We start from the raw sequence: 23,066 nt of genomic DNA on the forward strand, positions 1-23,066 counted from the left end.
GCATGTGACCGCCGCCTGGATGGGAAGCCCCTCCCCAGATGGGCACCAGAGGCCTCTGAACCCTGAGAGCGGAACAGACCTGGTGGGCTGGCCTGGGCTCAGGCCCTACCCCGAATCTTCCACACTACATGAGGTCATGAGGTGTTCCGGTCGGGTGGGTGCTCTGCGGGTCTCTGAGGGGCCCAGAGAGACCCTTGGGGGCTTCAGACTGTGCTCTCGGGTGGCCCAGAAAACTGAGGTCCATTTTCCCAAAGCATCAGTCCAGTGCAATCTAGCTTTACCTTTAGATTTAGGTAGGAAGCATTTCCACCCCCCCCCCCGCCCCCGCCGGAAAATTAAGATAAATGTGGCATAGAATAAAAAACCCACACTAATTTTTAAAGATAAAATGAAATGACTCCACCTTTGTAGTCAGCAGGGCTGACTCGGTGTCCACTTCGCTGTTGGGGGTGCCTTAGGGGGAAAGTTTGAGAAACAGGCCGTAAGGTGCCAAAGAGCAGAAGAGGAGATGGGAGAGAAGGAAAAGATGGGGAGGAAAGCCTTGGAGAGGGGAAGAATCTAAGAGGTAGAAGAGCGAGGGGCTGTGGTGTTTGCCAGCAATTTCCCAAAGGTGTCTATCCCGTCTCCCCCAACCTCACGGGGCCTCACGGGGTATGAAGGACCCAAGGAAAAAGGCTAACCCAATGCTTCTGGTACCACACTGGCTGGCTTACTGGAAAGTGCCGTTTCCTCTCTCAACAGAGCCCCAGGGAAGGCTTTCTTCTCTTTTTCACCGGTTTTCTTTAATTGCACGCGATCCACACTCAAGACAGACTTGCAGCTGCTGTTTGTATTGTTCCCTAGGCAGCCCCACAAAGCGAGTCTTTGCTGGGCATGTTAATTACATGGTGGAAAGAACAAGCCATCTCCTTGCTAGGGAGGGTTGTGGGGTGGGGTGGGGGACTGTCAGGACTGTGTGCTGGGCTTCGCTTCTGGACGTAGGGGACCAGGGACCCCCTGCCGGGGTGGGGCCATCTTCCCTGGGGCATGGCTCGGTCCATCCCAGGCCAGGGCTGTGCTCAGAAGCAGCACGTGCCTTTGGAGGCTTCTGCAGCGATGGTGGTAGCGTCAAGCCTCAGAGGGCGGGCAGGGTTAGGGGGCGGGGGCGCGTCCTGGCGGTGGCAGTGGCGGGGTGCGTCCTCTGGTCTCAGTTATTGTCTCTGGTGTCCGAGGAGGCACTTCCAAACAAGATGTCACTGTCGTGGGACATGCTGCTCAGCTGCGACTTGGTCTTGATGAGAAACTGGGTCCTGCGGAACATCACCCTCTCCTGCTCCTGCTTGAGCTCCAGGTAGGAGCGGGAGAAGGTGTGGAAGATGGAGGTCACGGGGAAGGCCATGAGGAGGATGCCGCTGAGGATGCTGCTGAGCGCCACCACCTGGCCGGGCGTGCTCCTGGGTACCATGTCGCCATAGCCCACGGTCGTCATGGTGATGACGGCCCACCAGTAGCAGGCAGGGATGCTGGTGAACTCGGGGCTCTCGGCCATCTCGTTCTCGATGACGTAGAGGAGCGGGGCGAAGAGCGCGATGGCCACGCAGAGGAAGAGCAGCAGGAGCCCGAACTCGCGGGTGCAGCGGCGGGCCGTGAGCCCCAGCGTCTGCAGCCCCAGCGAGTGGCGGGCCAGGCGCATGACGTACAGGATGCGCAGCGCCCGCAGGACGCGCAGCACCAGCCCCACCTTGTCCAGGTAGCTGTTGCCTGTGCCGGGCTTGCGGCGGCCCGCGGAGGCGCCATCCACCAGCAGGGTGACGTAGTAGGGCAGGATGGCCACCATGTCGATCAGCGTCAGCGGGCTCCGCAGGAAGGCGAACTTGCTGGGCGCCTGGATGAGCCGCAGGAGGAACTCGAGAGAGAACCAGCCCACGCACACCGACTCCACGATGAAGATGTTGCGGCACATCTGGGAGCACCGGCCCTGGGAGAGTGAGAAGGGCGGGGAGATCAGCGGCTCCACCGCGAGGAGCGCGGGGCTCCGTCCCGGGGCCGGGGGGCGCTACCTGGGCCAAGGTGGGCTGGGCGCGATGCCTGTCCCTGGGTCCCCTCTCTCCGGTTACACCCACTCCCTGGGCAATCCCGTGCAAGCCTGAAGCTTGAAGCATCTTCTCAACGCTGACTACCCCTAATCTCTCTGCAGCCCAGACCCCGCGCCTGAACTCCAGACTCCAGAGGAGCTGCCTCCTAAGGGGGTCTGATAGGTGTCTCAAAGTTATCACTTCCCCAGACTAGCTCCTGACTTCTTTCTTCTTAAAATTTATTTTTATTGAGATGTAGTTGACATACAACAAACACAAGGCACAGGGCAAGCTGACCTGACACATTTACGTATTGCAATACGAACACCTTCAAGGGTGCACTCAAGCTCGGTCGCTTCAGTCGTGTCCGACTCTTTGCGACCCTAATGACTGTAGCCCGTCAGGCTCCCCTGTCCGTGGGATTCTCCAGGCAAGAATACTGGAGTGGGTTGCCATGTCCGCCTCCAAAATATGTTTTGTAAGTTACTTATTTACCGTTTTTACTGTCTCAGCCCTGCTTACCTGCCGACCCTGCCGGGTAACTGTGGCCCTACAGGGCAGATGCTTTGTGTATTGCTCACTCTCAGGGCCCAGTGCCTGGAAAGGCCCGGCACACGGCAGGTGATCAGTTACCAGGATGATGTTACTAGGATGCATGGCAGAACACTGGCCTGTCTTTAGACAGCATGCCAAGTGAAGGCCAGGCAGGCAAAGCGAAACCGGGGGAGGTGGCCCAGGTTGGGTGGAGGCCCTGGGGAGCCTGGCCATCCTGCTCGATACCCTCTGAGGGCTGTCCCAGGCGAACTCAGTCTTGAGGCAGCCTCGTCCATTTTTTTAAGAGAAGCTGGAAATTTGGAGTTTTACATGAAATCTCCTGGGTTTTAAATGTTGTGACAATTCGATACAAAGAAAGCACTCCACGTTTCATTCCGACACATCTGTGCCTTCGCCATGCAGGCTCTCCCGTTGCTGCTCTGATCTGCAGTATGGGGGACCGTCCCCAGGTTAGACCTCACCCTCAAAGGGGCTGGCAGAGAGGAAGGTACACATGGTTCTACCTGGGGCATCTTGTCGGTTCTGGGGCACAGCTGGGTTCTATCAGACTCGCCATACTAGCTCTTTCTCTGGGAATATGTGAGAAGCTGGAAAGATGAACTGATACTTGGTGAGGCTTTGAGGTCTCAGACTTCTGAGACAGGAAGCCCCCTCCTCTGGGAAGCCTTCCTGGAGTGCGTCCCTCCAAGTATCCCCAGCACAGTTGATGGGCCTCTCACAAGAGCCCTCTTGGCTTGTGCCCCATAGTTATGGTTACAGGGCTCTCACTGAGGCTTGACGCACCCTGAAGCTGGAGACTTGCTCTGGTCACCCTGACTGCCCCATGAAGCCTGAATACAGGAAGCGCTTAAACGCCTGCTTGGGTGAGACGGTGAACCCCACTAGTCCCCCATATGAAAGTGAAGAACAACATTTTTACTGAGTCATGAAAAAGGCTGGGTATCTTTTTTTTTTTTAAGCAGATATCAGAAGTTGAATAAAACTGGCTTTATTAGTATTTTCCTGATAAAATCAGTATTGCACGTGTTGGGGCCAAGAAAAAAATCAACACTAAGCACAGGTGCTTCCAGACAGGTCTCCAGTGACAAGCACTTGCTCTTTTTTTCGGAGGGGCGTATAATCCTCACAGTGAGTAATTCCTGAATGTGCAATGCCAGGCGCTGTTCCCGTCGCTTCTCATTCACTGAACCACTCCCAGCGCTATGAGGTGGGCCTGTTCACAACCTCTTCAACATGTCAGGGAACAGAGGCGCAGAGAGGCTGAGTGACTTGTCTCCAGAAGCACAGCCAGAGTGGACAAGGTGGGATTCAAATTCAGGCCACCCGGCTCTAACCCTGGCTGGCTCATCACTACCCCTCATGCATCTCAAACGTTCACTTTACTGATTGAATGTTCATTTTACTGATGGAGCCTTTTCTTAACACTGGCTTTTAAAATTCAATGTATTCAAAAAGAAGTGTTAGAAACTCCCTGAGAGCTATAAATGTAACACTATTGCCACTTTCCCCACAATACTTGTGTATGGAAAGACCCTCACGTGGTGAGTGGTTTTAACGTTAAATCAGAGGGTTCACGAAAACCCTTAGCACATGCTTGGTACACAGCCAGTGCTCAATAAATGCTGGCTGGCATGATATTTATGTCTAGTTCATACTGCCATACCTATTTCTCCAGTGCCTACACAATTTGTACCTGTCTGAACTTTTCAGTCTGTCTTGAGCCTTGCGTCTGGAACCCCTACGTGTGGGGAGAGGGTCCCAGAGATGGGTCTCTTACAGACAGAGGCTAAGCTGAGGGGCTGCATGAGGTCCCAGGCTGCCACGTGGGACCCATACTTCCATGTTTAAGAACCCAGACTCCAGACTCAGACCCAGATCTGGGCAAGCTGCTTTTCCTCAGAGTTCTCAGCTGTCAAGTGGTTGTGGGAACACCTCCCATGCCGGGATGCTGGAAGGTTTGCTGGGGAGATAAGATACAGGCAGAGTGGCAGCCCAGCCCCTGGCTCCCATTAACTGCCGGTAAGTAAGTGGTATCCCTGAGAACTGGGCATGCACCCCATCATGCCCTGGAGTAAACGCTTATGGAAACTCCCTTCTTTAACAGAAAGCAATGCTCACTATTTAGATGTGCACACACATCTACCAATGAACAGCATATCCAGGACCCCAAAGAGCTTTCTGGGATCTTTTCATGTAAGAAGGGAATTGGGAAGGCTGAGAAAGGGTGCAAGTTGGTGAAGTAAATTTTGGTGGTGCACATCACGTGCTCAGCTCAGGGCCAGGCACATCAAACATTGCGTCATCCATCCATCCATCCATCCAACAGAATGACTGAGCACCTCTCCCATGCTGGACAGTTTTGCCTTGGGCAGGGGGCACAGCGCCGACCTGAACAGTCTGTGGAGCTCAAGTCTGCATGTGGAGGAGGACAACACATAGGGAGACACATTCGTAAACACACGTAAACACAACGATGGACTGGGATGCTACTGAGCCAGTGCAGTCAGGGAAGGCTTCCTGGAGGAGGTGACAGGGCAGGCAGAGAAGGACGTGCCCTTCCGGGCGGGGAGTGGTTCCTGCAGCAGCAGCCCCGCCCTCCCCCAGGGCAGGGGCGGGGCCCTTACCTGCTCCTCCTCCTCCCTCAGGCTGGGCAGGGTGCTGATGGAGAGGTTGACAGCTGTGACCGTGACAAAGAGCACCGACAGGAAGGCGAACACCTTGCCGGGCAGCCCCGAGTGCGGCCTTTCCACCATGTCGCGCAGCCGCCTCATGCAGCGGCCCAGGCGGCCCTCTTCCTCCGCGGGGCCCTCGCTGTCCAGGTCTTCGCTGTCCAGCGCGTCGTCCTCGTCCTCCCGCTCCACCGTCTCGGCGAACTCCTGGATCTTCTGCAGGTAGCGGCGCTTGCAGCAGCCGTCCAGGTGGTCCTCGGCGATCCCCCAGTAGAGCAGCTCCTCCTGGAAGGACAGGGCGCACATCTCCCGCAGCAGCCGCAGCTTGCCCGCCCGCAGGAAGGTCAGGATGGTGCCGAAGGCTCCCGGGTTGCGGTCGAAGAAGAACTCGTTGCAGGTGACGTCGTAGTCATCGCACACGTTGAGGATGTCATCGAAGTTGGTGCAGGCCTTGAGCTGGCCCAGCCGCGTCAGCGGGAACTCCTCCAGCGTGGTCCAGGGCAGCGAGTACTTGATGCCGCCCACGTTGATGATGATCTGCCGCCTGCGGTCCTCAGGCTGGCCGCCCTGGCGGGGCTCGTCCTGCGGCCGCAGCCGCTGGGCCCGGCGGTAGAAGACACCCTTGAGTGATTGGCTTTGGGGGAAGAAGGCTGGATGGAAGGAGGCATCCGATGTGCAGCTCAGAGCGCTGTAGTCGTAATCAGAATTGTCTCCCGGTAGGAGGGTCATTTTGAGCTTTCACATCCCTCTCCAGCCTAGGGTGGGGGGGAGAAGGGAGGAAAGAGCCTCAGTGACTCCCGAGTCTCTGGGGACAATGTGGGTCCTGCAGCTAATTGCTGATATGGACCGCATTGTGTTCCCCCAGATTCATAGGGGGAAGCCCTAACCTCCAAGTGGATGATGTTAAGAGGTGGGGTCTTTGGGAAGTCATCAGGCTTAGATGATGTCAGGAGGGTGGAGCCCCAGGGTGAGATTAGTGCCCTGATAAGGAGAGGAAGAGACAGCAGGGTCTCCTTTCTCTCCACCGAGTGAGGGCCTGGTGAGAAGGCAGCCAACCTGCAAGTTAGGAAGACAGCCCTCGTCAGACCCCGACCTGATCTCAGACTCCCAGCCCCCCAGATGGAGAGCAACCCGTGTCTGTTATTCAAGCCCCCTGGTCTAGACACTCTCTTACAGCAGCTTGAGGGAAGATGCTCAAGAGTCAGGAGAGCCACTCTATTGCTCAGCATCTCCTAAACCTCACCATTCCTCCACACCCGCATCTTTCACACCATAAAAATGCACTGAGTGCTCCTGTAAGCCAGGAGCGGCTTCAAGCACTGGGCGTTTGCAGCCATGCATAAAATCAGAGGTGGCCCCCAGCCCCACAGAGCTGACAGCCTACACCGGTACTGTTACTTCCTTAACGCTTTCAGTCTGTCCAACTTTGGGGGATATTTATTTAGCTTGGAAAAGTAGTTTAGTGTGGACCAGCGATTCTCAACCAGGCCTGATTTTTGTCACCAGGGAACAGATGGCAATGTCTGGAGGCATTTTTGATTGTCATGACTAGGGGATGCTACTGGCATCGAGCAAGGATGCTGCTAAAAGTCCTATGGTCAGACCCCACAACAGAGAATTATCCTGCCCCTCATGTTCATAGTGCAAGGAGGGGGGGCTCTGCTGTGGTGGTTATGAGCGTAGAGTTTGATGTTGAATGTCCTCATCTGCAAAACGGGTATCACCATACGATCTACCTTATAAGATTACTGAGAAGATTCAGTGAATTATGTACCCAAGAGCACTGAACACAGTATGTGGGACATGGTAGGTCCTCAATACTTCCTGTCTACTATTTATTTTTTATTACTTTATTATTCTGTTTTATTTTATTTTTTGGCTGCACCATGTGGCTTGTGGGATCTGTTTCCTGACCAGGGATTGAACCTGGGCCACGGCAATGAAAGCGTGGAATCCTAACCACCACGCCATCAGGGAACTCCCACTGTTTACACTATTTCAAGTATTAAAGGGACTGCCTGCATTCGTTCCATGTGTGGAAAACGTATCACTTGCCATAAATCAGACGCAAAGTCTGAAAAATGCACAATTGTCGCAACAGCGACACGTTTTGCTCATGTGTCAACAAACGTCATCTTGAGGACCCAGGACTGGATTGAACAGGCTTGCTCTCTCCTCCAGGAAGCCCTCCTTGGCTCTTTCAGCTAAATCAAGTGTCATCCCCCCCCACCCCCATTTATCGTCACCACACTTGCCACCCGTTTTAGAGTGATCTGTGTGCAAGCCTGGTTCCTTCAGTAGACTGCTTGCTCCCTGGGGGAAGAACATGCTCTACTCATTTCTGAACCTCTGTATTCAGCAACATAAACGCTCCAAGAAATGCTCAACAAATAAGTACATTTCCTGTCGGTGAGGCCAACCCAATGAGGGCACTTCCGGGAAACTGAGGTCAAAATCTCAGCTTACACAGACTTCTTCCTTCCCCGTCCTCAAAGCTAAGGGTTTGTGCCATTAGAATCAGATTGCTTATGCAGTCATAGCTCATGAGCTGCATTTGGTTTACAAATATTTTGCCTGGCTTGGAGAAGATTTTGAAAAATGGAGACATTTCATTTAAAAATTCATGGTTTTTTTTTTGGAAAATCAGATTATCTGGCAACCTTCACTTCAGATTCTAGCTGAGAAATGCCTGCCCCTCTTGAGGCAGGGCAGGCATGCTGCGATCCACCGTCATCCCCGCCCCTCCCTGTTGTCTTCCTGACACCCACTTCACTTCCCTTATGTACGTTTCCTTCCTGGTCACTGCAGGCGCTTGAGTTTGACACCCCTAGATGACAGCAACAGAGCTCTCCAGAATTAAGCTGATCTGGGGAAAAGTAGTGTAGTACGAGTCTATAATACTTGGATGTTATAGTTTTTCTTTTTACTCACACTGCACCAGGCCTTATTTGCGGCATGGGGGCGTCTCGTTCCCAGACCAGGAATGGAACCTGGGCTTCCCGCATTGAGAGTGCAGAGTCTTGACCACTGGATCTCCAGGGAAGTTCCAATACTTTGCTTTTAAAATTCACCATCACTCCCCCCCACCCCAGCTCAGTCACCCACGGATGCAAGTGGTACCAGCCAAGTCTATCAATTCCAAATGGAGACCCATTTCTGAGTGTCCATCCATGCTATGGGCATGTTCAGCGGAAACACTCGTGGTTGCACAGATATACACACAGCCCCGCGTGGGTGTGAAGCAGTGTTTAACAGGAGCCTCGAAGGTTTCCACATCTGAGAGGGGCACCTCCCTAAGAGAAATTCTTTCACAAATGCAGATCATCACTCCACGCATTTATCGCTGGGGCAAACTGTCATTTCTCAGCTCAAGTTTAAAACCACGGTACACCTGTGTTTGAAAAAACATGGTCTGACTTTAAAGCATTAAGAGTGTTTTTAACTTCACCTAAAATTGGAACTCGTCTCCTTAGGCAGAGCCTGCCAGAATCCCTTGGAGGAGGAAGATGGCTTTTACTGCCACAGCTTTTCAGCTATGCTGCTTTATCTTTGCCACCAAAGACAAGAGGGAAAACGACATTCCGTTTGGCAAGAATAGTGATGGAGGCACGGGAGCCTTCCTCTCATCCTGCAAACCCTGGAGAGCGCTTGTGAAACCCCACGTCTGTAATCACCTCTTTTCTTGCAGAATTTTTTCTTCCAACCCTCCTCGCTTTCCCTCTAGCTGAAAGCTCCCCCAATTAGCAATTCCTCATTTTTTCTCTCGTGATCTGTATCAGCCGTGAGTCAAAGCCTCAGCCTCCTGCATGGAAAGTTGTTCTGTCTCGGAGACAAGTATGGAGAGGAGAGAAAAAGTTGCTTTGTGCAGGCTGCTTGTACACGGAGGGCCAGAGGACCCTGGGGAGGCTCAGATGCTGACTTTGCTCAACAAGGGAGGGGCACCCTCGCCCTGAGCCTTTGGTCTTAGGGTTGTCCAGCCTGATGGGGGTGTGGGTAACAGTTCTGCCTGCTAGAGTCTCTGGTAAGGTTCATAGATAATCAGGCTCCAAAGTATATAAAGCTTCTGGAATATAAAGCTACTTTTCACCCAGTCTGGTATCACCCTCACGAAAAAGCTGATTTTTTTAAATTTCGGTGTTAGGTCTGTGAGTTCCAGAGCATGGTGCGATCTAGTGAGTTTGCCTCTTTAGGGTCTATATGTTTACTTAGGAAGAGGAAGCTGTTTGAGAAAGGGGCTCCAATGGTGGGAACGAGAAGGAGAAGTCCTGAGGGAGCTGTCATCCGTTCATCCATCCAACATTAGCACGTGTGGGACTGGGCCAGGCCTGGGGGCACAGCAGAGGACATGACAGACCCAGTGCTGTCCTTACAGAGGTGACGCTTTAGTGGGGGACACAGTCTGTAAATGAATACACAGATCATTTCAGGCCGTAATGAGTGTTGTGATGGAAACAGAACTAGGTGACCAACGGGAAGTGACTGGGGTGGGGGGTCAACGCTAGCTGGAGGGACCCAGGAGGGCTTCTCAGGGGAGAGGACCCTGGGGCAGAGCCAGCCCTGGGAGGGCCTGGGGAGCAGTGTCTCGGGTGGAATTAGAAGAGCTTGCTCCTGACCTGGGGATGGGACTGGATGGTCAGAGACCGAAGTAAAGGCCAAATGGCCAGGCAGAGTGAGCGAGGGGAGGTGGGAGAAGACGAGTGGGTGGGGGGTCAGCAGGCGACAGACGCGCTGGGGTTCGTTCTTCGTGGGTGGGGCATCCTCTGGAGAAGTCCCAGCTGGGCGGGGGAGACCACCCCTGTCTCTGGAAAGAGACCACCGAGGTTTGGACCAGTGGAGGGGTCTGGAGAATCGGAAGGATCTGGGGTGGGCTTTGGAGAGAGAGGGCTGAGGGGACTCGCTGTGGGTCCCTGGAAGGGCAGGGACAAGGATGTAGGGTGATCCTAGGGGTGCCATTCACCCAGGTGACCGATAGGTGGCGCTAGGAGGCCCAAGTTAGAGGCAGCCTTTCCCGGCTACAGGATGATGGAAGGAGAAATTGTGGGCCAATCAGAGACAGAGAGGTCAGGGATGGGGCCTCCCTGGGTGACGGGTGGTATCAGAGCACCAAGGCCGACCTGATGATCATTGGGGAGGGGGAGGGGGAGCTCTGACTTGGCTGGGCTGGACGGAATGGGAGGGCCCGGCGAGCAGGGACATAGCAAAGCCCGAGGGGGCTGGTATTCCCTGTGCTCAGCGCCCAGCACCCACCCCCTTGCTGAAGCTGCACACCGCCCCAGCCCTGAGTGTCGGTGCAGGTAGACACTCCCCCACTCCTACCCAGCCTTGGCCAAAAGATGTCTGTATCCTTTTTCTGATTCCTGGAAGCAGTGACTATGCTGGCTTCTCTGGCAAGCAGGAATCAAGGTTACAGATGGAAATGGGGTTGCTAACCAGCTTCCTCTGAGGTGGGAAGATTTTCCTGGACTGTCTGGGGGCCCCATGCAACCACCAGAGTCCTTAAAAGATGGAAGAGAAAGGCAGGAGGGTGCATCAGAGTGATGAAACGCTGTGAGAAAGACTGGACTGGCCAGTGCTGGCTTTGACGACGGAAGGGGCCATGAGCCAAGGAAAGCGGGCAGTGTCTAGAAGCTGAGACAGACGAAGAACAGACTCTCCTCTGGGCTCTCCAGAAAGGAACGCAGCATTTCCATGCCTTTATTTTAGCCCTGCAACATCCATTGCAGACCCCTGTTCTCCAGAATGTGAGGCAGTTAAGTCCGTTTTGTTTTAATCCACTCAGCTTGTGGCGATGTGTCACAGTAACAACCGGAAACAAATACAGTGAGTGTTGAGAAAAAGCTGGTTAGACTCCAGCTTGGGGGCGGGGGTTGGGGGGCGATCTGCTGATGACCTCAAGGTGGGGAAGCAGAAGAGCCCGCTAGCTCTGAAGTCAGGAGACCAAGGTCTCCTGTGACTTTGAACAAGTCGTGTCCTGCCTCTGAGATGCAGTTTCCTTATCTGTAAAATGGGGATATTTGTTGCTCTGACCTCCCGGTGTTATGATCAGGACTAAAGCAGAGGACACAGATAACATAGGTGCTGGGCCCTACGCCTGACCTGCAGGGGATCCTCAATGGGCCTGCTGTATTATTACTAGCTAGGAGGGGGATCTGTTATTCTCCCCTCTTCCAGACAAGGGTGACTCCTTTCTTGACCTGATTAGGCAGGACTGAACCCCCACGTTGTCTGACCCGAGAGCCCATTGCTGGAGGGAATGCACTCATATGGCCTCTGGGAAAGCCTGAGGGGTACTGAGGGGAATGAAGGATGCTGGCGTCTGATGACTCGGGAATCCCATTCCTGGGTATATCCCTCAGACTTCGATCCACAGGGCTTATGACAGACATTGTCTGTAATATATTTGTACTCCAATCCTTGACTCAGGATCCGCTTCTGGGGACTCAGATGCAAGCAAGGAACAAGGCACAAGAATATATCTCTGGCGCTCGGAGGTCTTCCAGTGTCCCTCCCGGCGACGGGGGAGATGAACAAGTGACCCAGATGGCAAAGCCTGCAGAGTGCCCAGGAACTGGAAGCAATGGACTGGATGCAGGTTTAGCAACACATTTAGATCTTAAAAACATGGTCCCAAGTGGAAAAAAAAACAACAGAAGTTTATAGCACTTTGCTGTTTATGTAAATGAGCGCACACACAACATTACATATCTTACAAAGACTCGAGCACATGCAAGGATCTCTGTCAACCACAGGGAGGGTGCCTGGGAGGGCAGGGGGAGGGGATAAGCTTGGGGACTGGAACGAAGGCAACAGTGACTAAGGCAGCCTGGTGATGCAGAGCGATATGAATTAAAGAGTGTGGTTAGCACCACCCTGGGTTTTAATCCAGGTTAGAGAAAAAGAAGAGCACGAAAACTGTCACGCCACTGGGTTTTGCATCTCTCTGGACTCAGCTGAGATACAGACCCCCAAGTCCCCCCCAAGACCCTCTCATCAGAATCCTTAAGTGGGGGCCAGGAACTGGCATTTCTGAAGGCTCCCTGAGAGCCTGCTGATGTCTGAGAGAGGAAAGGCAGGCGCCAGGAAAGCCGGCAGGCCTTCCAGATGCTCTGGGCTTCGACTGGGAGCCCTCTGCCTGACTTCCCAGTCTCCCTGGGGTTCTGGAAGCCTCTGGGGGTCCCGCACGAGAGGAGCCTCACTGGAGAAGTGGAGACCCTCTGGTTCGTGAGAAAATCTGTCTGCTCTAGGGCTGCCTTGATTGAACGCCACTTCGTGAGCCCACAGCTCCGCGGATTCTCCCCAGGCAGCCTCTCTTCCTCCTGGGATAAAGATGATGTTTAGAAGCTATGACAGAGGGCTGAGTGTACATTTCCAAAGAGAGATGATCACTGAAGCCAGAAGGAGTTCTGAAGGGCAGCACCCCACCTGGAGGCTGCTCTGTGGCCAGCGTATGACTGGGGGTGGGATGCAGGACCTGGGGGTGGGGGTAGGACTCTGGAGCAGGGAGTAGGGTGGGAGGAAGGTCTCTGTCAGGCTTGTCTGGATATTGCTGCTGCTTCTGCTGTTAAACTTTCAGCCTGATTCAGCCATCTGTACCCACCAAGTCACTGGCCCTCTTCCGGGCCTGTTTCCCCATACAGCAGGGACAAGCATGTTGACCTCACCAAGCTGGTGAATGGAGGTTTCACACCCATTTTACAGATGAGGAAACTGAGGCTTTGAAAGGTGAAAACTCATGACTCTGGTGGCAAGTGATGAAGCCAGGCTCCACTAGGTCTGTGGGACTCTGAGCAAACCTCTTTGACTCTGCATTCTACTGTTTCCCTGCATCGCTGGTTCCTGGTGGCGGAAGGGTGTCCAGCACCTCGCCTCTAATTTCTATGCACAAGCTTTTGAAAAGTCTTTGGGGATGGGGAGAAGCAGGCAATTGCCCATAGCTGGGGAGACATCCTTGTTCCTACCGGCTATTTGCACACGAGCAGAGTAAGGAATCAATAAAACTGGTTTCATCGAGTTCTGGGTTGCTATTTCAGTCTCTGGGCAGAAGAACTCTCCTGTGGGGTAGCAGGTACCAAGCAGGGCTGAGGGTGTGGCCTCTGGACCACGATGCCTGGCCCACCGTTCACCAGCTGTGCCGCCTTCTGCAAATACCTTCACCTCTCTGTGCCTGGCTCCTTAGCTGTAAACTGGGGTGTCATCACACTCGCCTGCTAAGTGCTTGGAGCCATGCCTGGTGTGTTAGAAGGGCCCCCTGTTTGCTAGAACGGCTTCTGGGCAGCATGCCTGGCACCTCACCTGCCTGCTCCTCCCCCAGCATTTCTTTCCTCAGGGGAGCAGTATGAAGCCAACATCACCTTCCAGAGGGCGGGACCTCAGTGCCAGCTCTCCTCACCTGGCTGAAGTCAAGTGCCTCACCCCGCTGGGCCTCCGCTTCCCCGTCAGTCAACAGAAACTGATGAGGCACAGGCCTGCGGTCAGCAGAAGGGTGGCCTCCCGAAGAGGTCCACATCCTAAGCCCTGGATGGAACCTGGGAGTGTAACCTTACGTGGTGAAAGGGAGGATGTTACTGCGATTAAACTGAGGAGCTGGAGACGGGGAGATGGCCCTGGATCGACTGGTGGGCCCAATGTCACCACAAGAGTCCTCATTACAGGGAGGCAAGTCCATGGGGTCGCAGAGAGTCAGGCGTGGCTGAGCAGCTGTCACTCAAGGGGATCAGAGTCAGAGATGAAAGATACGCGATGGCAGACGCTGAGGCTGGAATGCGGTAAAGCCAGGAGCCAAGGACGCAGGGAGCCCCCCCCCCCCCCCCCCACCCCCCGAAGCTAGGAAAGGCAAAGGAAGGGACTCTCCCTGCAGGAACACGGCCTTGCTGCCCGCTTGGTGTCAGCCCACTGAGGTCCATCTGGACTTCTGATCCCCCCAAAACCGTAAGATAACAAGTTTGTGCTGCTTCAAGCCACTACACTGTTAGTAGCATGTGGCGGGAAGAAACAAACCAAGCGCAGTGCAACTTTCTTTAAAAAAACAAAAAAGCGTTTTTCCCCGAGCTCCTCAGGCTTTGGTTTCTGTCTCTCCTCCCCACACTTGCCAACCCGTGTCATTCCTTAATCCTGAGCGGGTTTCGAGGGGACTCCAGCGGCCTCTCCCTGCAGTCCTTCCCCTGCCGGGGGAGTTTCATCTGTCATGGTCAAGGTTCCTGGCTGGGCTGACTCAGAGGCGGATCATGCTGCATTAATCCTCAATTAGACCGTTAATCAAAACGGATCCAGCCGCTAGGCTGGCCCAGCCTCTGGCACACCGGATCCCTGTGAGATGCTGTGCCCGCGTGGGAAATCCATCTCTCCCGTCCACGCTTATTACAGTCCAAGTGGGCTGGCCCCCAGCCCTGCTTCCAGTGAGCGGGGGCCTCAGTCACTGGGGTGGGGGATACTTGCTGGGAGCTGGGCTCTCTCCTCCACCCCACCTGCCCCCTAAGAGGGAACATTCAGAGACCCCCATCCCCCACCCCCAGCCAGAGGCAGCCTCTGGAGCCTCCCTACAATGTTCCTCTGGCAAAATAAAAACACATCCACGCTTGCCTTCTACCAGGAGGGGCTTTGGGGTGGGAGCCAAGGGGTCGTTTTCTGTTTGTCCCCTGTGGCCTCTGATTTGGGAGCACAGGGGTAAGTGGAGGCACAGGCTTGGGGAGCAGTTGGGGCCTTGGGGCAGCAGCCGGGGAGGGGGACACCTACTTAAACAATCCTTTGCTTCTTGTTCCTCAGTAAGTGTTGAGGCCACGTGTCTGCGGTCAGCTGCAGTGGGACAGGGCGGGGAAGGAGGGGTGGTGTGCCCTGTGAGGCCGTCGTTCAGCTCCTACCTGGACCACCGTGACTCCGCGCGTGGACTCTGTCAGTCAGATACTGTCTGCTAGGGAACAAAAATGGCCAGGAGGGACTAGTGCTGGCAGCTTGACTTCCCTGCCTCCGCCTTTGTATCAACTCTCTTTAAGAGTGGCTTTTCCAGTCGCTATTTTCCAACCATGGGGCTCCATCTTTGGGTTTAGTGGGCCAACAAAGGGTGGATTTCCAGACCCTCTATCTCTGGCCACCAGAAACGCTGTCTCTGCCTCACATATTTGGAAAGGGGACGTGAAGAAAAGACGACCAGGTCAAGACGCCTTAGAGGGGCCCTGAGGGTTGACTCCTCAGACCTGGTTGGAGCCTCTCAGGCCTGTGTCCAGGGCCCTTCTAATCCCTGGGGCATCGTCCTCACCTCTGGCCACGGCCCAGCTGTGTGGGGTGCAGGGGGTTCAAAGTGGCGGCGGGACAGGAGCCTGACTCCCAGATCTTCCCCAGTCAGACTCCAGGGCTCCCCTCGCCTGGCCCTCAAGGCTTGGAACGGGGATCAAGGTTGTACACTCACGGCCCCTGTGGGTTTGAGTGTGTCCCGTGACAGACATCTTTCCACTGGAATGGGCTCTTAGGGAATGACAGATGAAGGCAGTCCCCAGGAGCCTTCACCGCCTGCCTTTCAGATGCGCCTTCCCTCCCTCCCCACTTGGCAGGTGCCTCTGCAGAGCTCCAGGATGGAGGACACAGGGTCAAGCTTAGGTCTGACAGCTCCTGAGAAGTCCACCCAAGAAAGCTGGCGCGCGCCCTGGCTCCGGCCCTGGGGCTGGGTCACCAGCAGTGCCAAACCTGCCTTGGAAACATGAGCGGGTGAGGCTCCCCAGAGCGACTCTGACTGTGCTGTCATGTGTGGGTATCAAACACACCCTAGTGAATAAACCTCGGCTCAGATTCATGGAGTCAGAAGAAGCCACCCTCCTTAACACACGTGATGAATCAGACTGGTTCCGGCTCCCTTCTCTCACCTCCCCTGCGTTTATCTTGAGGGGTCAGCAAAGGGGGTCTCTGCAACTGCCTCGTTCACCTTGCTGACTCTGACGCCTGGCACCCTGGATGTGCTTATGGACAGCAAGTGCTTCAGGAAACGCCTGCTGAATGGACAGCTTCCGTAGTACACCCCATCGGTGGGAGCCTGCCTTCATCAGTACGGTGAGACGGGCTTTTCTCAATCCTCCTCCCCATTAAAACCCTCCCCCTAAGGAGCTTTCTAAACGCCTTTTCTTCTTATCCAACAACCTATTCCAGCCTCCCCCTTCCCCTTGAGAATGAATGCAGTAGATGAACCAAGGAAAGGCCATTCTGCAACCTGTCCAGGGACCTGCTTGTACACAGGGGGGCGAGGGTTGTTCTCTCCAAGCTGCAAGCCGGCTCCATCCTCTCCCGCCCAGTTCTCTCCCCAGCATAGCGCCTCAATAACTGTTAGTGAAATAATGAACAGCTGAGATTTGGCAAGGTGAGATGCGCATAGTAGGCGCTCAACCCGTCTCCCAGTCAACCGTGAATGAATGAAGGTGCTTCCCTCCTCTCCCTCCTCACCCAAAGATTCCATCCAGGATGAGCCCCTTCTGGGTAGGGAGCGCCCCCCGAGGGTGAGGAGGCCACCTTCCCCTCCAAGGCAGAGTTGTCTCAAGAGTCCCCAGCGCTTAGCACACAGTGGGCTCTCAATAAAGGCTCGTGGCCCTAATGAACAACTCAATAAAGCCCTCTGACGCGAGGCCCCACTCTGTACCTAAGGATGGAGTGAATGAGCGGGAGACAGACGGACGCACCCTCCCCCGCCGCCCCCCGCCCCATCAACCTCTCCCCAACACCCCCTCCTCCCCGGATCCTCCTGCGAGACGGCGAGAAACCCCGGCCGCTGCTGGGGTGCGGCCCCCGCCCTGTCACTTCGCGCGCCGGGGGACCCCAGGGAAGCGCAGAAGCCGGACCCGCACGGTGACCGCAGCGCGCAGCTGCTCCCGGGTCCCCTGTCGCCCCAGACCGCTCCCCTCGGCGGCTTTCTGGGTCCCCGTAGGGGCCACAGCTACGTGCGGCTCCCCCCGCCTGGGCCCGAGTCCGCCCGCCCGGCGGCGCCCGGCGGGGCTGCAGCGCGCCAGGGTCCCACCTCAAGTTCTCGGCAAGGCGTCCCCGCCGCGGAGTTGGCCGGGCTGCGGCTCGCGTCCCCCGGCGGCCGGCGGGTCCCGGCGAGGACGCGACCAGGGGCTGGAAGCTGCCCGCGCCGCCTCCCGGAGCGGCCGGCCAACTTCGGCCCCGGGGCCCCGCTCGGCTCCAGCACCCGGATCGAGGGCCACCCGCCTGTGCCTCCCGGTCCCCGCCGGGCTCCGAGTGCGCCGGGAGCGCCGCGCGGCCGCCGCCGAGGGAGGGAGGGAGCGGGGCGGGAGGCGGGCCGGAGGGAGGGGCGGGGCGCGGGGCGGGGAGCGCGGGCGGCGGCGGGGAGCGCGGGGGGCACGCGGCCCCCGCCCGGAGTGTCCGGGCGGCCCAGCGCCAGGCCTCCGCTCTCGGGTGCACCGCGCGGCGCCGGGCTCCCTCCGAGCCTCCGCCCGGGCCGCCCGCGCCGAGCGCCCGGCCGCCGCCCTCTCCGCCTTCCCCCGCGGCCCTCCCGCCCGCCCTCGGGATCCCCGCGCTCCGCTGCCCTCGGGCTGCAAGTGCCCCGCGGCGCGCCGGCCTGCTGGGGTCGTGTGCTTCCCCGGCCCCGCAGGTCGCGGACCCCTCGCGCGCTGCCCGGGGCTCCAACGTGCCCCCTGAAGCGACCCCGCTCTGCTGCCCCGGGGCGCGCGCCGCGCGGGGCCGGGTCTTGTGTCTTTCCGGGGAGGTCCCGGTGAGCCGCTGCCCCTGGGCGCCTCGTGCCGCCGCGGGGCAGGGACCGCAGGCGCCGGCGGCGTCAACTTCCTAGGACGGCACGTGCCACGCCAGGTGCCTTTCCCTCCAGGTCCCCGAGTCCGCGAGGCCCAGCTGCCCGCACCCCCGGCCGACGCGGGGCACTCGGACGGGGCCCTGGGGTCCCGAGCCGCCTGAGAGCGACGCCTCGCCTCGGAATGGGTAGGAGTCGCGCTTTTGCCCGGGGGCGGGGGTTGGGTTGGAGGGTTCTGCCAGAGAGGGGGGTGCGCCTCCGCGCAGCCGGCGTTCCCGGGTCGCTGGCCTGGCAAGAGCGCCCCCCTCGCCCCCCTCCTCTTTTCCTTCTAGTCTCTACGCCCTTTTCCACCCTCAGAGAACGAAGCAAGGTCGTGAGAACCTGCGCTGGGCACAGCCTGTGGCCTCCTCCTCCTCAAGGATGGGGAGCATCCCCTCTTTCTGGGAATAGGGTTTGTTGTTGTTGTTGAGTCGCTCAGTCTGTCTGACTCTTTGCGACCCCATGGACTAGCCTGCCAAGCTCCTCTGTCCATGGGATTCTCCAGGCAAGAGTACTGGAGTGGGTTGCCATTGCCTTCTCTAGGGGATCTTCCCGACCCAGGGATAGAACATGCGTCTCCTGCCTTGGCAGGCGGACTCTACCGCTGAGGTCCAGGGGAGCCTGGGAATAGGGTTAGAGTGTCGCTCATTAGGCAGACGTTTGCCCGCTGATGCTGTTGAGGTGCCCAAGACAAGAAATTGCCCCCAAGAAGTCATGTTCTTCTGGGAGAGAGGCAGGACTAGGAAGGCCACGGGGAGGCGCAGGATTGGAGGCTCAGAGAAAGGCAGGGAGGAAGACAGAGCAGGCTGGTGGGGGTACAGAGTAAGGGGAGAGACTGCTTCAGCTCGACCTCAGGGGAGGTGACACTCAAGCCTGGACAAGGAGAAGGAGCCCGTCCCCAGAAGATCTGGTAAGAGGGCTTTCCCCATAGGTGGAACGGTGAAGGCCTCAGCCCTGAAGTTGGAGCGAGGGGACGTGTTTGAGGAACAGTGGGGACATCAGAGAGGGGGTTGGGGGATGTAGGAAAGGAAATCCACCTGACTTTGGGGGCTCTAGTGCTCCGGTGGTCCCTAGAACGCACTGTGAGAAGCAGCTTTATGTGGTGGGTCACGCCCTGCCTTCCTCTCGCTTCTGAAAATTGGCATTTATATCTTTTTTCCTCGCTCATCATCTGTCTCCATCAAGAGCTAGACCCCACGCTCCATCAGGGTCAGGAATATGTGCTGTCCCCCAGTATCTCCCACACTGTCTGGCACAAACAGACCAGGCTTCTGAAATCGTCGGTGGAAGGATGCTGAAGGACCATCCTATAGGACAGAGTTGATCATCTCAGGCCCAGGACTTGCTGACGACCACAGGGCAAAGGTGGAGAGCAGGCGTTCTCAAACGTATTGTGCATCCAAATCCACTTGTTCAAACCCGGATGGTGGAACCTACCCCCCTGAGTTTCTGTCTCAGTGGGTTTGGGGTGGGGCCCTTCAAACGAGTTCCCTGCTGCTGCTGCCTGATTGGTCTGGGGGAATCACATCAGAGAGCCTCTGATGTTGAAAATTTGAAATGCAGCCCAGCTAAGTCTGACTTCAAAGTTCATGTGAGCTACCAGATCCCCTGGGCCTTGCTTCTGATTGGGTAGGATCAGCTGGACCTTAGGAGCATCTCTGTAGAGGGGCTGTGCCCGGGGGCTGGGCCTATCAGAACCCCGTGTGCTGAGTCCAGTACGAGGGTGACCTGTGGACAGAGCCCCTGAAATGTGGTGGAGACCTCAGTAAGGCCAGATCCTCCCTCTCACTCCCCATCCACCCTATAGGCGCAGGCTCGCTCGTGGGGCCCAGGAGCTAAATTACTGCCTGATCTTATCCCTGACTTATGGTAAACTATGCCCAATAAAATTCTTTTAAATCCTTTTAAGGAATTCCCTTGGCGGTTCCCACCTCCCTTTGGAGCCTTCCAGATTTTCAGCTCTTCTTTTCATATCTCCATGTCCCACCCCGAGAAGCATTCCTTCCCAAGCTGTTGTGTAGAAATGGATGTTGATGATGCTTGGAGAGTTTCTGGGAAAGATGGGAACGGTCCGTGTTTGCTGAACACTCGCTAGGTGCCAGGCAGGTTGCCGGGGGCATTTGTGGATGTCAGCGGCACATGGTGGGCCTGGTGGTGGGCTCTGGCTCCTAAACCTGTTTTATTTGACCCTGCTGGGTTAGCATTTTCTTCAATATTAAATTTCTTAAATTTCCAACTAATTTGAATTAGTTGGCCAACTTTTACAAATCAGAAGATTTCACATTTTTAAATTTTCTTTAGAAACACAGGGAGATCTGGCTGGCACCCCTTCTTGTGAGTGGTGTGCTGGTTCTGGGTTGTGCCCACCCCTTTGCCTGTGGTTTGCCCCTCAGCCGCAGTCATGTCTTCTAAGTTGGATCCCCCGGCAGCATGAGTTGCTGTGTCTCGTCTTGGTATATCGTCTGGGGCCTCACAATAAATGGCAAAGCCAGATCTAAATGCAAGCCTGGCTGACCTAAAGGCCCAAGCCTGTCTCTGAAAGACAAGCTGCTCTTAGAACCGGGGGCAGGAGGAAGACGTGTTGTCTCCGGCCCCAAGGAAATACCTTAAAAGGGAGTTACTGCCAGCAGTTTAAGGATATGCTTTCCCTCCCATTCATAACCCGCTGTCAGTAAGTCATAAAGTTCTGGGTTGTTTTTCCATGGCAAAAAGAGTTATCCCGAGCTGGCCAAACTTTTTAATCCATCTTGCCCCTTGAGATGAAGAGGGGAAGATTTGCAGGACAACTGGTTGGAGTTAGGAGGGGGATGTCAGGGAGGGGGCCGGGGGTGCCATTTGCTCCCTGAGCTCTCCTGGTGCGTCTTGCTGAGTGTCCCTGGGGCACAACTTGTTGCAGGAAAAATGCAGCCCTGCGAGTTGGGGTGGGGATGGGAGTCGGGGTGGCATTCGTCGGCCACCTCTCCTGACATTCCGCTGCTTTCCTGCCCTCTGCCTGGAGTGATCTTCCCGTAGGTTTCCACACAAGCATTTTCTCCATGTCTTGGGCAGTTGTCACCTCGGGGCTCCTGTTTGGGCCAGGACCAGCATGGAGGCTTGTGATGCCAAGAACTGACTCATTGGAAAGGACCCCGATGCTGGGAAAGATTGAGGGCAAAAGGAGACGAGAGCGGCAGAGGATGAGATGGTTGGATGGCATCACCGACTCAATGGGCATGAGTTGGAGGAAGCTCCGGGAGATGGTGAAGGACAGGGAGGCCCGGCGTGCTGCAGCCCATGGGGTCGCAAAGAGTCAGACGCGACTGAGCGACTGAACCACAACAGCAAGGTGGACTGGAGGAGGTTGAGGGCCACAAGAACACAACCTTACGTCTTTATAAGTTGCTATCTCTCTTATCTTGGGTTTGTCTTGTACTAATTTTTATTTTTAACAGATATTGCATCAAAATGTTAACTTGATCGTGAAGCTTTGTGGCCCCTCCTTACATTTGGCTCCCCAGGCAAGGGCCTCAGCTGCCTCTCCTAGCCCCAGCTCTGCTCTGAATCTAGAGTGTTCTGGACTGGGAGTCAGGAGAGCTGGGCCCTGGTCCAGCCTGTGCCCCTTGACTCGCTGTGTGACTGGACCAAGGCCCATCCATGCCCTGAGCCTCTCAGCTGCACCACCTAGGCCGGAAAGAGCTTAAAATGATGCGGTAGTTTTTATAATATATTGATTCTAAAATGATCCAAGACACCCACTGAGGCCATGCATCGTCTCCGTTCCCTGGGGCTTTGGAGCGTAGGACGCCTCCCTGACTCTGGTCATTTTTATGGGGCACCACTGTCATCTTCCCGCCACCCCACTCGAGGTGATTCTCTGGACAAACACCAGGTCTCTGTGGCTGTCGAGTGCAGTGAGCTCTGATGACTTTGTTCATTTTCCCCCAGATGGAGATGCTCCGTTCTGGAAGTGTGGGCATGCACCCTCTTCTTTGATGTCTTGTTTCCCGTAGATTGTTCTTGGGCTTCTCTTGTAGTTCAGCTGGTAAAGAATCCGCCTGCAATGCAGGAGACCTGGGTTTGATCCCTGGGTTGGGAAGATCCCCTGGAGAAGGGAAAGGCTACCCACTCCAGTATTCGGGCCTGGAGAATTCCACGGACTGTATGGTCTACGGGGTCACCAAGAGTCGGACACGACTGAGGAACTTTCACTTTTCTTGTTCTTTGGTTTCATTCACTGGCTCACACGACACACGTTCATTAAGGATCTTCTACATGCCCAGCGTATAGAAGACACGTTTCTGGCTTTGGAAGAGCTTAGTTCTAGAAAAGGAGGCTGCGTGTAGCCGACCCGAGTGTGAGCGCGGTCTGCTCGGGGTAGAGGACTTCCAGTTAATTCCACGTCCGGAGAGCTGAGCATTGCCTTTCCTCCTGGGAGGAGCCTGCGTCCTTGGTGCTGTCTCCAAGGGCCCCCAGCCTGGAGCAGCGTGCGATCGCCTTCCTAATGGAATCCTCTCAAGAGTGCTGCAGTGTGGCATTTTGCAGCCGCACTTGAACGGGCAAACCTCTGAGTTACGGCGTTCAGTTCCTCCTAACTCCCCATCTCCACCCCTTTCCCCCCATCCCCCCTCCGTGTCCCGTCCCTCCTGTGGATTGTGCTTTGTCTTTTCCTGGTCTGACAGCCCCCAAGCCCACTTCAAAGCCCACCCCCTTCTTTTAGCTTTCCTCCTCCGCTCCAGCCCTCGGGGGACTCTTGCCCTCACTCTTTCCCAAAGCCTTTATCAGCTAATAGGCACTCCGCCTGGAGCTTAATTAAGATCTGTCTCCAGCCCAGCCAGAATGTTCTGATTTCTTTGCAGGGAGATGGCACTTGCCCAGCAGCCAGTAACAGCTGGGAGGGCTCTGCCCCTCAACTTAACTGGGTGCAAACAGATGAATCTTGCTAGGGCTTCCATGTTTTTAAAAATTAGGAATTAGGTGCCAATATTTAACATCAGGAGATCTCACACAAAAATCTGGATTTCTGGCTTCCCT

At 55.9% G+C, this 23,066-nt stretch overlaps 1 protein-coding gene and 1 long non-coding RNA gene across 2 annotated transcripts in view; one reads left to right on the top strand and one right to left on the bottom strand.

Annotated features, from left to right (window-relative positions):
* On the bottom strand, positions 812-17,526 carry KCNG1 (potassium voltage-gated channel modifier subfamily G member 1). The gene is made up of 3 exons (XM_018058039.1): positions 17,271-17,526; positions 5,234-6,033; positions 812-1,957 (listed from the first exon to the last, which is right to left on the bottom strand). Exons 2-3 carry the CDS (start codon positions 6,005-6,007, stop codon positions 1,187-1,189), a joined length of 1,545 nt encoding a protein of 514 aa, XP_017913528.1. The 5' UTR covers positions 6,008-6,033; positions 17,271-17,526; the 3' UTR covers positions 812-1,186.
* The window catches only part of LOC106502801, a 37,308-nt gene continuing 32,068 nt past the window's right edge, over positions 17,827-23,066 (top strand). Inside the window, exon 1 of the long non-coding RNA XR_001296461.2 lies at positions 17,827-18,205. This is a non-coding gene — a long non-coding RNA (uncharacterized LOC106502801). The remainder of the gene's footprint in view (positions 18,206-23,066) is intronic.

Source organism: Capra hircus, chromosome 13 (assembly GCF_001704415.2).
Source record: "Capra hircus breed San Clemente chromosome 13, ASM170441v1, whole genome shotgun sequence".
Taxonomy (NCBI): Eukaryota; Metazoa; Chordata; class Mammalia; order Artiodactyla; family Bovidae; genus Capra; species Capra hircus.

What these genes read in the sequence shown, in the direction of transcription:
- KCNG1 (XM_018058039.1), bottom strand. Translation starts at nt 6,007, where the DNA reads ATGACCCTCCTACCGGGAGACAATTCTGATTACGACTACAGCGCTCTG. An exon ending in TGAGGGAGGAGGAGGAGCAG is followed by an intron (nt 1,958 to 5,233) that starts GTAAGGGCCCCG and finishes TCACTCTCCCAG; the next exon opens with GGCCGGTGCTCCCAGATGTG.